The following is a 15421-nucleotide window of genomic DNA, read 5'->3' on the forward strand; positions in this document are numbered from 1 at the left end:
GTATGTCCCAGACAGCAAGATTCGCTGATGCTTGATTCAAGTAGTTTTACATTTACGAAATCGAACACTCTGAATCTCTCAATTTGCCCTACGATACAACTTTATACTTGTCAGCACTTTTAAATTGCATAATCAGCAAGTGATTGCTTGCTCTTTGCGGAAGCATCCACCAAGAGCTCGCTTCATCTCACAACTCAGCCTTGAACAGAGTGAACCATAGGCTTGTAAAAGCCTAAAACGGATCTGACCTACAACATGTACGCTGACACTAGCATAGGGATGGAGATTCTCCATACTATATATTCACGGAAGGCTCCGTCTTCTAAGCGTTTGCCATGGTGACATGGAGCCGTCAAGACAAGGCCGGAGTGGAGAGGTTCTTCGATCGCGCCATCTTTTCGCACGTGACCACACTGAGAGGACTGTGAGGTGGCATTCTCAGTGCATGGGTCTGTAGAATGTGTAGAGTGATGGGCAACAGCATATGCAGGCTGTCAGTTGCGCACATGCATACAGTTCGTTGCTGAGCTAAAAGAAGTCGAAGGACGCACGTGGAGAGAAGTCGTGTAAAAAAGGATCCACGGACGGCACTTCGCTGGCGAAAGACAAGCTCTACCCGTAACGCGATACAAGAATTTGAATGCTAAAGTAGTGTCTATAGCCCGCGGAAGCCGTCAAACCTGGAGACCGCTGGCGTTGTGATCGGGTTGGGCGCCGGAGAAGAATGATGGACGATTTACAACCCTTGTGGGCTGAGATCCACTCGAGCGACATGCTCCGAAACCTTGTGCAATGCGTCATTGCCCGTCCTGGTCCGCCAGGTTCAGATTGCAACGAAGTGTTTTTAGCCTTTTGCAAGATCTGAATTCGAGCCGTTTGCGTTCTGCAGTCCTTCGCTCGTTGTCGGTCCTATCGTTCTACCGTCCTGACAAGTGTTTTGCGTCCTTTTCTTTTCCCTTTAGTAACAACCGCACGCGTTCCGAAGCCGGCCTGCGTGGGGGGGTTGAGATCGGAGGCTTTCTCAGCAAAAACACATTTTGTGTAAGCCAAAGCAATTTCTCCTGCTCCTCCAAGAGAGAAAAAAAATTCATTACTAGTTTCCCGCTGTCAAGTCGTCCATTGCTCCTCGGAACGACTTCTGGGCAGTCAGCGCGACAGTGGTCAGGTGCTTCGCATATTTCTCCAGCTCTTATTGCTTCGGCAATTAACAGAAGTTGTACTCCTTTCTCATGTTAGACAACTACTAACTTGCTGTGATTGAGATCTCTCGCACTTATTCCACGACATCTCTCCTTCCGGTAGATTAGGCCAACACAGTTCGCGGAGACAACTGCTCTACGTAGCACTTTTCTAACTTCTTTCGTATCAAAATGCCTCGAAAACCTCCTTCAAGAAGGGGTAAGGTCTTCGAGCCAGCAAAATGATAACGAATGTTGATGTTGATCTATAGGCTCCTTCGCTGACATGCCCTCGGATCTGATGCAGCAGATCGAGCGGCTAGAGGAGCTCTTCCTTGTGTCAACCGACAAGCTAAAGGCGATTACCAACCACTTTGTAGGCGAATTGACACAAGGCCTCACCGAGGAAGGCGGGGATATCCCTATGAATCCAACTTGGGTCATGGGGGTGCCAGATGGCAATGAGACGGGCAAATTCCTCGCTATAGACATGGGTGGCACCAATTTGCGAGTATGCGAAGTCGACCTCCTGGAAGAGAAAGGTGAATTCGACATTATCCAATCTAAATATCGGATGCCCGAAGAGCTCAAAACCGGGACTAGCGAAGAACTGTGGGGATATATTGCAGACTGTCTACAACAGTTCGTGGAGTATCATCACGAAAACGAACAGTTGGACCAAATGCCGTTGGGATTCACATTCTCATATCCTGCGACACAGGAGTATATCGACCATGGCATTCTCCAGCGATGGACGAAAGGATTCGACGTGAAGGGAGTGGAAGGGAAGGATGTCGTGGAGCCGTTCGAAGCTGCCCTCAGAGAACGAGTACGACTGTCCACACATGAACGAAATTCGCGCCGTTAACATCTCTCCAGAATCTCCCGATCAAAGTAGCTGCGTTGGTCAATGACACCATGGGAACTCTCATTGCCTCAGCATACACGGATACTGAATGCAAGATCGGCTGCATTTTCGGCACCGGCTGCAACGCTGCTTACATGGAGAAATGCGGAAATATCCCCAAGCTCAAGCATATGAACTTGGATCCAGAATTACCGATGGGCATCAACTGCGAATGGGGTGCTTTCGACAATGCCCACAAGGTGTTGCCTCGGACACCGTATGACATTATCATCGACAAGGAATCTCCCCGTCCCGGCCAACAAACCTTCGAAAAGATGGTCGCCGGTCTATACCTTGGCGAGATATTTCGCCTCGTGCTCCTCGATCTTCACGAGAACCCTGACTGCAAGATCTTTGACGGTCAAGACGTGAGCAAGCTGAAAAAGGCATACACGCTTGACGCGTCTTTCCTCTCGGCCATAGAAGAGTGAGTTTTACTTTTTTTTTCCCTTTCCCTCATTTCTCTCCACATCGCCATTCACACAGCCCGCTAACAAAGGCGTCCTTCCCAGGGACCTCTTCGAAAATTTGACTGACACAGCGAGCCTGTTCCAAAATCAACTCAACATATCCGCCACCAAACCGGAGCTCGAGCTGTGCCGTCGCCTGGCTGAACTGATCGGAACCCGCGCGGCACGCCTGTCCGCATGCGGCGTCGCAGCCATTTGCAAGAAGATGAACTGGTCTTCCTGCCACGTCGGCGCCGATGGTAGCGTCTTCAACAAGTACCCGCATTTCAAAGCACGCGGGGCACAGGCGCTTCGGGAGATTCTGGACTGGCCTAAAGAGATGCGGAAGGATCCTATCGACATCAGGGCCGCAGAGGACGGAAGTGGTGTGGGCGCCGCATTGATTGCCGCGTTGACACTGAAGAGAGTCAAAGAGGGGCAGAGTGCCGGCGTGAGAGATCCCGAGAGCATGTTAGCAGGAACGAAAGTGGCGAAGGCGGCATGAGATTGTAACGAAGTAGGAATTGCATTCAGTGACGACTTTTACCGTTCCAGTCCCCCCCCCCCCAACGTTCCTCTCTTCCTCCTTGCACATACTCTTCTTTTTGGCTTTGTTGTCTCCTTCGAGTGCTGTTCGCAATGAACCTGCAATTCCGAATGCGTTCTATCCTTGTGGCTCTTCGGAAATCTTCTTGAGGTCACGACTACGGGATAGCTGACGAAGATTGGGCTGGTCCTGGCATTTGTGTCACGCTGTCACGAGGTTGCTAAGTTTACGGCTGTTTCCTCAGCGTCAAAAAGAAGCCCGTTAATGACACGGTAGCAGGTTCTCCTTGCTCAAGAAAGAGATACCGTCGGCAGACAATCTCGGCTTCGTCTCAGAGTCTGAAAGGGGTACTTTTTTTTTAATTAAGCGGTCTTTTGCTGAAAAAAAAAATCATCTCATGAATTGGACAGACAAGATCAGCCCGAAGTCGCAATCGATCCACCATGACGTCACGCATCTCACTGTGCTCACCACAGGTCTAACCTTGCCGTCCTTCTCAACATGACAAGGGTATGAGCAAAAAGCGACTCGCAGCCGTGTCTACTTCAATTATGGTCCGTACCTGGTATGGCTTCTAGCGACGTCCTATCTCGATTCCCCGCATGAACCGCTGAGGACAAACGCAACCGGGACAGATATGCAAGGATCGACAATGCACGTCAATGCAGGGCGGGTGGCCCATAATCTTCCATGTCAAGGCTGATCGAACAATTTGTTGAGGCTTTAGGGCTTACAGATGAAGCATGAGGAACGTTGGTCGGCTGAGACATGGTTGAGAAGCGTTTGACCCTTGGTACTCGCATTGGACTGATGAAAAGTAAGAGAAGGGCACGCGCAGTTCATGATAACGCCATTGCTATATTGGGTACTAGGTCGTGATTTCAATGTAATGCCATTAGCAGTTGATTGTGCGTGAATGTGGACCCTCGACGGTCCTGATTCCGCGCTGTTCCATTATACGGAGCTCGCCGCCGTGGATGCTCCACTAGGCCCAGCCCGACTAGAACGAGGCTCTACAGCCTGGAATGGACGATACACCATGGCTGATGCTTATCGTCCGCATAGTTTCCTGGGCAGCACTGCTCCTCCGCCGTCTCTGCCGTTTGAGCTCGTGCTCTGCGTCCATCAACCTAGCTTGTACCCACGTCCGATAAACCTTGTCTGATTTGACTGAATCACAATTCAACAGGTCTGTAAGCAGACACTTGATCTGGTGATTGATCTCATAGAGGTTTGCTTCGTCCTCCTGTTCTGATTCGGGCGACTTCCAGGCATCTGGAGTGGCTTGTGGAGTAGGCCAAACCTGTGCGGAAGGAAATGAATACCGATGTGCCTGCGCCGATACGGAGGGGCGATGCGCTGATGGAGACGATTCTGGTGACATGCTGTCGACGCAGAAGAGTCCCTCATTTGTAGGGCTGTTGATGCTCAGTCGGCGTCGCAGCGCTTCGGACTGCAAGCTCAGTCGTGCGTATCGCTCAAGATACTCATCCTGGATCCTGGTTAGTGAGTGAAGTGCAGAAGCAGCGCCGTCAGAGCCTACCCTATCCATTGCTACTGTTCGGCGTCTCAATCGTGTGTCCAGTGTAGGTCTGTACATTTGGCAATCGGTTTAGGAAAGTAGATAAGCAGAGTCTTGAAAAAAGTTCAGATAATAAGGTCTCGACCCTTTGCGGGGCCAGAGCTGCACGTCAACAGTGGTTCGACCAATCCAGGAGTGGGGAGGGGATGTTCCGCGCTTCAATGCACTTTTTTGGGCGACCTCTCAGGGTAGGGAGATTCTTGTACGAGATGTGGAGAGACTTGGTGTGGCAGGGGCAGCTGCAGCCGAGCGGAGAAGTTGAGAGTCGAAGGGCGACCGGGCCGGACTTTGGTACTCTAAATGCAGGACGAGAACCTCTCGCAAAGTACCCCGCGGAAAGGCCGCTGACTGACGGGGGCCTTTAAGAGATGGAGGAAGAAAATGTCGCTCGCTGCGCGTGGAACGGAGCTGATGATCGAGTGTGACGTCGGACTGATGGCCATCGAAGAACAAGGCGAGAGCACAGAACAGCCTTGCCAGGAAGACCAGAGTAAGGATGACTTGCGCGACCACTCGGGTTCCCTGGCGACTCGAGCCTTCGTCTGTCGACCAGCAGGCGACCGCCCCGGGGAAAAAAAATTAAAGAGACGCCGTTACAGCAAGGTCGACATGGATGATGTTCGTGCCATGGCGTGCTTCCGTCTGAACCAGACTGTGCCTGGACGCATCGAAGATCAAGGTTGCACGCAGACGCCCAAAGTGGGCACGGCCAATCAACAGCGCGTCTGACGCCTTCGAACCTCCAGCGTCGAGAGCGAGTGCTGCTCTTACGTACATGCCGTGACCGGCCGGAGTGCAAGCTTCGGAGTCGCTCAGACGACTGCCTGTCTGAGGTCGATGTCGTGGCCTGTCCGCTGGGCGACGCTGTCGTGGACAGCACGCAGTTGATTTCGCCCGTGACCACGATCGACGTCCCTCGATCGGCCTTGGTTGCTGCTTGTCACGGGTCAATGACGTTGTGTTCCTTCAAATCATCACGCATGGCCCAACCCGAGCGCCCGAGAGAGTCGGCAGTTTACAGGACTTTGTCGTCTCACAAGACCGGAGCATGAAATTCAAGCAACGCCCATGGCTGCCAAAATGCTACCTCTGGGAAATTGTCTCTGCATCAAACACACGTCGTCCACATGCTGTCTCGCCTACCTCGGTGCGTTGCTATGATGCAACTCCTTCATCACTTGTACGATCCTCTCTTACCTAGACTCCACCCTCATGTGGGGTGTTTGATCGCTCTTGTCTCCGTCGCCATGCGATTTACACATTGCCATGACCGATTCTCGTCACAGCTTGTCGAGCAAGAGCGATGGTATTGTTGGAGAACCTTTCCAGTTTTGATGCCGTGCTCGATCGCAGATTGACCAAGTTTGACTCGCGCGAGGAACTGAGACGACTCGGATTGCACAGCAGCTCCAAGTTGCCACCGCAAGGCTGACGCTAAGTTGTAGCCAATCTCCGTGGTTGCCCAAGGGCGATGCCAGCAGTCATTGTTCCTGCAAGCAGCATGTCGTGTACAAATTCTTCGTCGTGTAAACCAAACTACCCAGATGAGATGGACCATGGGACAGCCCCCGGCTTTTGCAGAACACGGTTCGCTCACTCAACATCGGTCTTGCCTGCCTGTCTTTCTTTCCAGAAGCCTTTCCCATACGAGACGAGAATCTCCTCTCCTTTCCTGATCCCGGATGCTCGCTTGCCACTTTTGCCAGCAGGTAGCACGAAGACAGCCATTCGACGCTCGTACACGTCCTTGCCGCGATCAACCCATACCTCACGAAATTCAGCATTAGGACCCTTGGCGCTGATGCCGCGATAGTCGTTGATAAATCGAGCCTCGTTTCCTGCCTTTGCCGCGTCGATGCCTACTCCCAGTTCCCGATCAAGCGAGAGATCGTAGTCTGATGTGCAATCACTATCCTCTTCTGTGTGGACAACACCCACATAGAACAGAATGAAACTGCCAGGAGGCAGATCTTTCCTAGCAAAAAGGCCATGTTGTCCATAAGCAGGATGGGTTGAAACGGCAATTGTCCGAATCTCTACATTGCTGGACGGTCCATTCACCATGGCTATTGTCTCAGCATTGTTTGGCTTCGTATGAAGAGCCATGAACGTCTGCTTCGACATTTGCTGCGCATAACTTGGGGCAGAAAGGTACTGTACATCTTGTGGCCAGCCTTTTGGCTGTGCGTCTCTCGACTTCATAGTAGCAGAATTTTCTGAACAGTCGGCAGTCGCACGTGCACTGCTTGCTGCAAATTTCCTTCGTTTCCAGGCAGTCCTTTGGTCCTTTGAGATGTCGGGTTCAACAAAATCAAAGTCATCTGAGATCTCAGAAACAATGTCGAACTCTTAAGGGAATGAAATGTAGGTGGGCAAATTCTTCATCGCTGGCTAATTTGAGCACTTTTTTTTCCTGCTGGTAAAGGTAATAGGCCTCACATATCCATTGGTCAAATTCCGAAGGACCGTTTACTTAGTGGCTCGGTCGCTCAGCTCCGAGCACTCACCCGCTCCACCTGGCACTGGGAGGAACCTCGACTCCTTTCTGATCCATCAAAACAATGATGACCATTATTAGGTTCATTCCCTTTTATCAACTTTGTTTTAATGCAATGCTAGCGACTTCCGTCTGATCTAGATACTCACTCTACTCCGCATTGACTATAAAATCGTCTAAATCACGGGGAGTGGAGCTGGCTGTCCGCCACATCCTTCTAGTCATTTCGCTTCTCAGTGATCTGCACCAAGCTTTGTCCAACCAAGTCCTTCCAAGGAGGTGGCGGCCGCGATTGGCCTATTATGACGCCACGCAGAAGTCACATCAATCTTGCTCGCATGAAACAAGATCCAGTCAAACGAGTGTAACGCGACAATATGACTTCAGAAACGGGTAAGGAGAATCACTTAAGGAACGTTGAAGGAAAGAGCAGTAGTCAGCAGCGACAAGGTACCCCGAGAAGACGAGGGCCACGTCAGTTATGCTCTATGATGCTTTGCTGCAGGAACCCGTCAAGGACCATCTTGTAGATCGGCAGGTCGCACAATTCAAGCGCCGAGGTGCATTCAGTGCCGCGTGGAAACGCCAGTCCTGGCAACGAAATCAAGCGCAGGAAATGCGTTGCCAGCACTCCTGATGATGGTCGATTCTAAGCTGGCCTTGCTCGTGAGGAAGTGCTAAATCAAAATCTCAAATTTCGATCGCATTATCCCGTTGACCGATCGCGAGCCGTTTTCAGCTGTTTATCGCAAAGATTATCTCATGTGCTTTCCGTGATGCCATGCCTGGAAGATAACCTGGTCATGCTCTGTCGTTGGATTTCAGGCCACCAGGATGGGTCCTCACAGTTACTACACCTGTTTTGCGAGAGCTGCCATGCAAACTTTACTCGGACGCAGTTCACCCATGAGACCGAGCTTCCATTACTGTAAAAGGGCGTTGAAGCTGTGGATCCACGGGGAACAAGGCTATTCGATTGGAGTATCCACTTTCATTTCCGTACGGCGTGACTTGATTTAGTACCCGCGGCCGCCCCTTTTAACTAGTACTCCACCGTTTCCCAAACGCTGTGCAACAACCGCCTGATGGCCGGTGCGCAGGGGACGGGATCCTCATGGGGCGTTCTGCTAGTCGAGACGCGTGGAAGCTCTCGCATGTCATGGTGAGATATAAAGGTTGCTCACTTCCCATCAGATGGCCTTCTTTTCTACATCCCACGAACGTCTAGCACTTCCCCGGTACAGCCGATTACATTCGTTTCCAGCAACGTTCACGAAACCAGCCACTCGCTTAATCCAAGCCAAATACCCTAATCAGCAAAAATGAAGTACGCCGCTGTCCTTTTCGCCGGTGTGGCCGCTGCCGCCTACGTTCCAAACGCTGAGAGCTCATGGCCGGCTACGACTTCGTCTTCGTCTGTTGCCGCTGGTTACTGGCCATCCAAGTCCGTTGCCACCTCCAGCTCCAGCTCATCCCCCGCTGGTTACTGGCCATCCAAGTCGGTTGCCACCAGCTCGAGCTCGTCCGCTAAGCCAACCTGGACCACCATTGAGTGCGAGGTAAGAGAGTCCGTTCGCAGCGAAGCCATATTCAAATGCTAAACATCGAAAAGGGCCCAACCACCTTCACCTGGGGCAGCACCACCTACTCTGCTACCAGCGCTACCTCATGGGTCCTGCCATGCGAGGAGACCACCACCACTGCTGCTCCAGTTAAGCCAACCTATGCGGCAACCTGGCCAGCAGTCAACGCTTCCACCCCAGCCACCACCCCAACCTGGGCCGCTACCACAGCCTCGGCCGTCTACTCATCCAGCCCTCTCCAGGTTACCGCCAACGCTGCCGTCAACAACGTTGCCGGTGCCGGCGCCGGTCTTGCTGGTGTTTTCGCTGCCGTTGCTTACCTTCTGTAAATATGCTTGCACGGCGCATTTCGTTTCTGACGCATTAAGGCTTGTCTTTGATGGGATTGGGAGTTCCAAGGCTCTGTCAGAATTTAATGCTACCACGCATACGATGTACTTTGGTCTAGATTTTAAATAATAGTTCTTGCTGAGAAAAGCAAGCGGTGTTCAAAATGGATCCTTTTCTTTCTAAGTTGATTCTAATTTGCATCGAATGTCTGTGGGAGTGGTTGATCTTGTTGCAGTGAATAAAAAGCTTAAACAAGATTCTCGACAGGTCGAGTCCGCATCTAGTTGTCTTCACCCTCGACGTGATGCCTGTACTTCACGGCCGTGAAAAGCAATCTCCGCATGTTTCGCAGTGTGCCCAATCATGCCAGTTAGTGCACATGCAGCCTTGGATCAGACTTCGCGGAGATTGCATGGACCCACAGCCCCGTCCCGCTGTCATGCCCTGGGCCCGCAGGAACAAATAAACAAAAAAAAAAAGAAACATGGAGCGTTCAAGCTAGAACGCGCATCTGAGTCTCTCCATTCCGCGACTGAAATCACAGGAGAACGCTTGAGGAGTAGGGATCACGAACCATGCCGTTTCGCTTGACGACTGGCTTGCGACCGTCCCGATTGTCATCGTTCTTTTCGTCCACCCTTCGCTCGTGGTCTGTGGTGAAGGCGAGATCCGGGAACGGAGCAGCGGCGTGTGTGTGTGCAGTCGCCTTTCCCGTTCACGCGAAGGCGTTCGACGCGCAATCCACAACAGCCTTCCGGCGCCACCGCACGGCGGGCGGTCGTGTGAAACCAGATTCCGCCCAAGCCACGCCGCGCGACGAGACGTCATCTTGTGTGCTTTTTGCTTTTTTAGCACTCGAGCTTGAACGTTCTTTTTTTTTTTTTCTTTACTTTTCTTCCCTTCCGTGCGGCGCTGTAACGTGCAGTTTCACGCGAGCGCTGTAGGGATGTACCGCATTTGTTATCAGCGCCATCTGCCGAGACAAAACATGGTCGTTATCGCTTCGAAGAATGTTAATTTGGTAAATTTTCATTCTTCTTTCAACCGTTGATGGTTTCGACCGCTCTATTTTGGCATGACCTGTTTCGAGAAGAGCCGCACTCGTGTCGAGATGCTTAGAGAACGTAGCGCAATGCAACCGCATCGGCTAGTGGTCATGGCATCGAGGATCTACGTTCTATCGCGAGTGAGAGCATCTCAAGAGGGTTTAAGAAACCCTCTTTCGACCTAACCATTCATCTTGACAAGCATCTCGTACGCCCTCTAAGCTTCGTACCGTTGATCCGTAGTCCAGGCGTTGTGAGACCTTGAGCAAACACAGTCTAAATTTGTGGCGAACATACACACTCTTAATTCAGATCTGTTGAAAATGAGTCGAGAGAGGATTGGGATCGCTGATGCCGCGAACTAGCGAGGCTAGTTATGAAGGATTCGACTAAGAATGATAATCTTGAAAATCCAAAATCTTCCTATAGTCGAACGAATAAGCAATTGCCGAGACGTTGCACGGTGACAAAACTGTATTTCTGCGCCGGCCCATCTCCTGCGGTGTGCCAATTAGGGGGATATGAATACGCTCTCGACTGCGAAAAGACTTTCCTGGTCCTGGCAACTGTCAATGCACCGCTGTTGTTCCAACGCACTGTCCAGAAGCGTTTTTTCACGGGTTTCCACGTTTGTCGGCCTCGTTAAGCTAGTATTTGGAAACGCGACTGCGTTATTACCTCGTCGAGGTTTCTCAAGCCACGGCGGCGAGCGGCTCAAATGGTAAGTAAGAGCAACGTAGTGTCTGCTTCCGTCTCCCCGGTATCGAACACCATTTCTAGGAAGATGTGTTCATCCTGGGAAAGTTTGCCGCTTTCCAGGGCTATTTTACGCCAAGATTGTTCCTTTCCGCGAGAACGCGTTGGGCGCGTCAAGGCTACTGTCGTGATAAGCATGTGCCGCCACTGTCTTGTACAGATCGGAGAAAGTTTACCTGTCGCATATTTGGTTCACCCAAATGTTCGACCTTGATACGGACTAGCTTAGATTGTGCAAGGTTTAATTTGATGAGGTGATGGAAGAGCTCAAGCCCAAATTATTGTTGATCTTGTTTGTTCATGTTAGCGAACACAGCTCTTTCGAATAGAAGGTATGTTACAATGCAGTGTGAAGCAGTCTATTATAATATATTGATGAACCTAAGAGTATATTTTCAAGCGGAGACACCACTTATGTCCTTCATCAAAACAATGCGCCCAAATGCTTACCTTTAGGTTTTAAGTGTACAAGCTTCAAGGACTAACGCAAGTTGCACGCAATTCCACTTAAAATTTGTTTCCTTTCCACAAACATTTCCTGTTTCAAATCCTTCACATGCATCCCTTATAGCCTCGCCTTTACACCATCTGGTGCCTCGGTCACGTTTCCCCCTGCCTCAACCTCGACGTTACCGGTGCCGGGCACTTCAGCCTCACCACCCTTTTCCCCTTCTCTGACAGTGATTCTCCAGCCCAGTTCTTCCGAGCTGTCTTTGACCATGTCCACTGTTGGGAAGTAATGATCGTTCTTCTTCATCGTTACTACCCAGGGGACGTTATCAAACGTCATGACCTTCAGCCTGAAATATGTGTTATCAGGAATCTTCTCCGCCTCTCTGAGGAACGTCTCCAGATCCGGTGTAGGTATCCCATTCAGGTGAGTAATGAAATTCGTAGGAGCAAGTCCGTACATGTATGCGGGAGAGCCGCGTGTGCGCCCTGATATGTACACGTCGCTGTGGATTTTGGAGATTTGCTGCCGTACCGCATGATGAGGACGGTGGAGCAGTGCGCCACAGAATACCACTACGCGAGATGTTTCGATGTTAGACGTTGCCGTCGTACTGACTTTGATGTTTATGATTTCTCGCCGGCGCACAATTACTGCATCCAATACTTCGTTATTATACTGGATGTCGAGGTCCGAGACTCGTGTGATCAGCTTGCCGTTGAGCGTGAGCAGAACGTCGGATTCTTGGAGGCCTTCACCGTTATGGCCACTATCTACCTTGCGGACCATGAAGAGTTGGTGGCGCTCTGGATCATCCCGTTCGACGCGCTCAATCCATTCTGTGTGATGTCAAACATTAGCCACAATCACTGATGACGCAAAGAATCGTGATATACCTTCTGTGACTCCGAGAATCCTGGCATGGTCCATGGGACAAGTGTGCAACTCCGCATTCAATATTCTTAAATCTGGAATCACGCCAGCTTGGATCTGGTCAATGACTGGCTGAACCATTGGAGTTTGCAAACCAAGATGATATTCGACGTCCTTTCCACTGTGTCCAGACCGATCACCTAGATAGGTCAACCACAATGCCTGCACGGTGCCATCTTCTGACATTAAAACACCGCTTCCACATTGCGCAGCGAGGTTAGTGTCTACAGTGATTGCATCTATGTTCACGGCCCGGTAACGTGGTGTGGCTGCACTCGCGGGTATAGCTACAGTTGTGATGTCTGTTATCGTAGTCTTTGCAGTGACTGGCCGGTAGTTCTGATTGAAGCCAAAGAAAACAACTTCCTGACCTTGTTTGACATACTCCTTGCTCAACTTTGCGCTTTGAACCGGCGCGTGGACGAGCTTTGCGTCATACTGCAAAACTGTGAAATTCTGGAGAGGGTGCATGAACAACACCTTTCCAGGTACTTGAATTGAGTCTGCAATCGTGACATGTATATCGCACATGTCGTAAGGAACAATAGCTCGAGAGATGACCACAAGACCCTTCTCGGCATCAACTACCAGACCGTGACCAGTCTTGCGACCACGGGGAAAGCCATCCAGCTTTACCGGGAGCAAACAGGTGACTCGAACAAAGCTGCGTACGATATCGACAGCTTGCGGGTACTGCTCATTCGTCATGGTAATGAAATTCGCGCGTTGCGGGGATCGTGGTTCAGCAGGCAGAGGCTCGGCGAGATCTGAGAAATCCCACAAGCCAGTCTTGTCATTTCGCACTGCAAGCCGCATCTTCTTATGCCAATGCCTATCCACGTTGATGATCGCAGTGTTGCGCGTGTGCAAATCGCGAAGATGCTTGTATGCGATGACCACCCTCGATCTATCCGGAATAGCGGCCATCACCTTGATGAAGGTGTCAAGATCCGGGGTTTCTTCATTATTGACGGATTGGATCATCCAGCCAGATTCTGATCCATCCAGCCTGAAGGTCCCGCCTGTTTCACAAACATAAACGCCGTTGCCCTTGATCGAGATCGCGTAAAGCCGTGCTTGTTGGTATGATAGGTCATGGAAGGTAGCACCAGCAACCTGCACAAATCTATCAGGAGTGATGGCATGAAGATCTCCAACTTCAAGCTCCACCTCGATATCTCGTCCCCCACGCTGTACTAAGAGGGTGACCTTTTTGGACACAGACGAGTCCAAGATGTCATCCAAACGAATGAACTGGGAAACGAGCTCGCCATTGACCTTCAGCAAGACGTCGCCTTCCTCTAGTTTCTCGTGTGCAGGCCCTTTTGGAAGAACGGTTTCCGCCACCAACAGACCTGTCTCGTTTGGGAAGCGGGCACGCATTGCAGCCTCCCAATTAGCAGTTAGACCAAGCCTCCTGCACTCGTCATAAGGCTTGAGCAGCCACTGTGTCTGAATTGTGCCCCGCGAAACTGGAATACCTCGTTGTATACATTGAAGGGCCCGCAGTGGTCGATCCAAGGGCAAGAAATAGTCTGTCGCTGCACCATCGCACCGCCCTCCGGCTTGCAACGCGACAGCGTAACCGTCCTGATTCACGACCGGCGAACCTGAACTGCCTCCACTCGCCGAAGCCGCGGCTTGGATGTAGTTTGTGTTGAAATCGCAGTATCCATCACCGTACTCTGGAGCGTTCCGATCAAGTCTGCTGATCACGCCGGACAGAATGCTCAACTTTTCCCCGGCATCGTTACCCACGACTCGAATCTCAGAACCCACCTTTGCGAGGTCAGGGCGTAGCTTCAGAGCCGTCACAGGCATGTACTTGATCTTCTTCGGGTCGAATCGCAGGATACCGAAGTCGTGAACAGGGTCGCGATAAACTGGGAAGACATCGCATTCCTCGTGGTTGTCGAAGATGCAGTACCCCCAGAATGGCCCTGCTCCTACCACATGCCTATTGGTAAGAATGTAGCCATTCTCCGCATCCACTACGAAGCCCGTGGCTTCGCTTGCGATCGCGCCATCCGTGTCAAAGGAATGCGTCTGACAAAAGTGTATGGAAACCACATTCTTGATGACCTTCTCCACTGTCGCTTGCCATTCTGCTGTCTCCGCCGCCGTTGTTGTTGGCACCCGGCTCAGCGCTCGTCCTTCGTCGATATCGAGTGGCATATCGTTGGCGTTGCTACTGCCACGCGCCAGCTCCGGGCTGCCGCCGTTGCTGAAAGTATTGTCCACACCGTTCGCGTAGCCACCTGCATCTTGGTGCTTGAACTGCTTCATTGGTCGATCGTTCGAAGGGTTCGGAGGTTGCTTTCGTTTGCTAAGACGCTGCTCGGAGGTGGAGGACATGTTTTGCAGGGAGGATGACGTCGACAAAGCTCTGCGATACACAAGGACGGGCGCCTCACGGCTACGAGCGGGTTCGCCGAGAAGTGGTGACAAGGCAACAGGATGGTGTGCTGCGGCAGAAGGCGCTAGTTCCTTCGTTGTGCGAACAACTTGTCGGAGGCGACCGGTGTGCACGCTGGCCTGGCCGGGATGAACAAGAAAGCGGTGAATCCGACCAGGCAGATTAGTAGGCTGAGGTCGAACACTTAATCGAGGGTGCAGGGGCGGCAATGAACCAGAGATGTGTCGCAGAATGCTGCTGTTGTTGCTGCAACTACTCAGCCTCCTTGTGGTGGCACTGGTTTCGAAGATGCTTGCGGACGTCGCTCTGCGAAAGGCAGTGCGCAATCCAGCGTGCATCCAGACCGGCAGGCGCGGAGAAAAGCGAAGAAACTATAGGCAGTGCCCTGTTAGACGCCTCGCAATGCAGCAAAGACAACGAAAGGACGAGACAGAAGTCAGAGACGACAAGTCTTCAGAAAGGCGGACTACGACGTGCGCCGAATCGGGATGGGGCAAAAACGCAGTTTGAATTTTTAAGCGCGCGTCTGAAAGGCGGCTAGCGACGGCAGTGCACAAAACACCACCAGTTCTACAGCCTGAGGCCGCAGGACTCGAGTACAAGGCCTTGTCCTAGTTCTTGACACCGCCCGTGACACTTTTCTTTTTCGCGGTGCATCCTCTCGAAATATATTGGGAACCCGGAAAGTCCCAGCAAATAGTTCAATCCAGGCTGGTAAATCGAAGCGACTCGGTCCAAGTAGTCCC

At 51.5% G+C, this 15421-nt stretch overlaps 6 protein-coding genes across 8 annotated transcripts; 3 read left to right on the forward strand and 3 right to left on the reverse strand.

The window, feature by feature from the left end:
• Positions 1–817: 817 nt before the first annotated feature.
• PV09_03518 (hexokinase) lies at positions 818–3083 on the forward strand. 3 transcript variants are annotated; one of them, XM_016356727.1, is made up of 5 exons: positions 818–1213; positions 1263–1398; positions 1451–2007; positions 2058–2512; positions 2598–3083. In XM_016356727.1, the coding sequence occupies exons 2-5, from the start codon at positions 1371–1373 to the stop codon at positions 3037–3039; spliced, it is 1482 nt and encodes a 493-aa protein (XP_016215520.1). In that variant the 5' UTR covers positions 818–1213; positions 1263–1370; the 3' UTR covers positions 3040–3083. The 3 variants fall into 3 exon arrangements, with proteins under 3 accessions (XP_016215520.1, XP_016215521.1, XP_016215519.1); XM_016356728.1 differs by having other exon boundaries at positions 818–1041; XM_016356726.1 differs by having other exon boundaries at positions 818–1398.
• Positions 3084–4081: 998 nt separating this feature from the next.
• On the reverse strand, positions 4082–4681 carry PV09_03519 (uncharacterized protein; the record flags this gene model as incomplete). The annotated part of the gene is made up of 2 exons (XM_016356729.1): positions 4082–4573; positions 4625–4681. 2 exons carry the CDS (start codon positions 4679–4681, stop codon positions 4082–4084), a joined length of 549 nt encoding a protein of 182 aa, XP_016215522.1.
• A 292-nt stretch (positions 4682–4973) lies between these two features.
• PV09_03520 (uncharacterized protein) lies at positions 4974–5539 on the forward strand. Its single transcript, XM_016356730.1, has one exon. The coding sequence runs from the start codon at positions 5045–5047 to the stop codon at positions 5390–5392; it is 348 nt and encodes a 115-aa protein (XP_016215523.1). The 5' UTR covers positions 4974–5044; the 3' UTR covers positions 5393–5539.
• A 717-nt stretch (positions 5540–6256) lies between these two features.
• On the reverse strand, positions 6257–6865 carry PV09_03521 (uncharacterized protein; the record flags this gene model as incomplete). The annotated part of the gene is made up of 1 exon (XM_016356731.1): positions 6257–6865. The coding sequence occupies one exon, from the start codon at positions 6863–6865 to the stop codon at positions 6257–6259; it is 609 nt and encodes a 202-aa protein (XP_016215524.1).
• A 1617-nt stretch (positions 6866–8482) lies between these two features.
• Positions 8483–9352, forward strand: PV09_03522 (uncharacterized protein; the record flags this gene model as incomplete). Its single annotated transcript, XM_016356732.1, has 2 exons — positions 8483–8719; positions 8773–9352. The coding sequence occupies 2 exons, from the start codon at positions 8483–8485 to the stop codon at positions 9070–9072; spliced, it is 537 nt and encodes a 178-aa protein (XP_016215525.1). The 3' UTR covers positions 9073–9352.
• Positions 9353–11210: 1858 nt separating this feature from the next.
• Positions 11211–15129, reverse strand: PV09_03523 (uncharacterized protein). Its single transcript, XM_016356733.1, has 2 exons — positions 12223–15129; positions 11211–12165 (listed from the first exon to the last, which is right to left on the reverse strand). The coding sequence occupies exons 1-2, from the start codon at positions 15011–15013 to the stop codon at positions 11441–11443; spliced, it is 3516 nt and encodes a 1171-aa protein (XP_016215526.1). The 5' UTR covers positions 15014–15129; the 3' UTR covers positions 11211–11440.
• Positions 15130–15421: the final 292 nt, after the last annotated feature.

Source organism: Verruconis gallopava (assembly GCF_000836295.1).
Source record: "Verruconis gallopava strain CBS 43764 unplaced genomic scaffold supercont1.9, whole genome shotgun sequence".
Taxonomy (NCBI): Eukaryota; Fungi; Ascomycota; class Dothideomycetes; order Venturiales; family Sympoventuriaceae; genus Verruconis; species Verruconis gallopava.

Coding starts and splice junctions, on each gene's coding strand:
- PV09_03520 (XM_016356730.1), top strand. CDS start 5,045: ATGTCGCTCGCTGCGCGTGGAACGGAGCTGATGATCGAGTGTGACGTC.
- PV09_03518 (XM_016356726.1), top strand. CDS start 1,371: ATGCCTCGAAAACCTCCTTCAAGAAGGG. Junction 1,399..1,450: donor AAAACCTCCTTCAAGAAGGG/GTAAGGTCTTCG, acceptor GTTGATCTATAG/GCTCCTTCGCTGACATGCCC. Junction 2,513..2,597: donor TTCCTCTCGGCCATAGAAGA/GTGAGTTTTACT, acceptor CGTCCTTCCCAG/GGACCTCTTCGAAAATTTGA.
- PV09_03523 (XM_016356733.1), bottom strand. CDS start 15,013: ATGCACGCTGGATTGCGCACTGCCTTTCGCAGAGCGACGTCCGCAAGC. Junction 12,166..12,222: donor GATTCTCGGAGTCACAGAAG/GTATATCACGAT, acceptor GACATCACACAG/AATGGATTGAGCGCGTCGAA.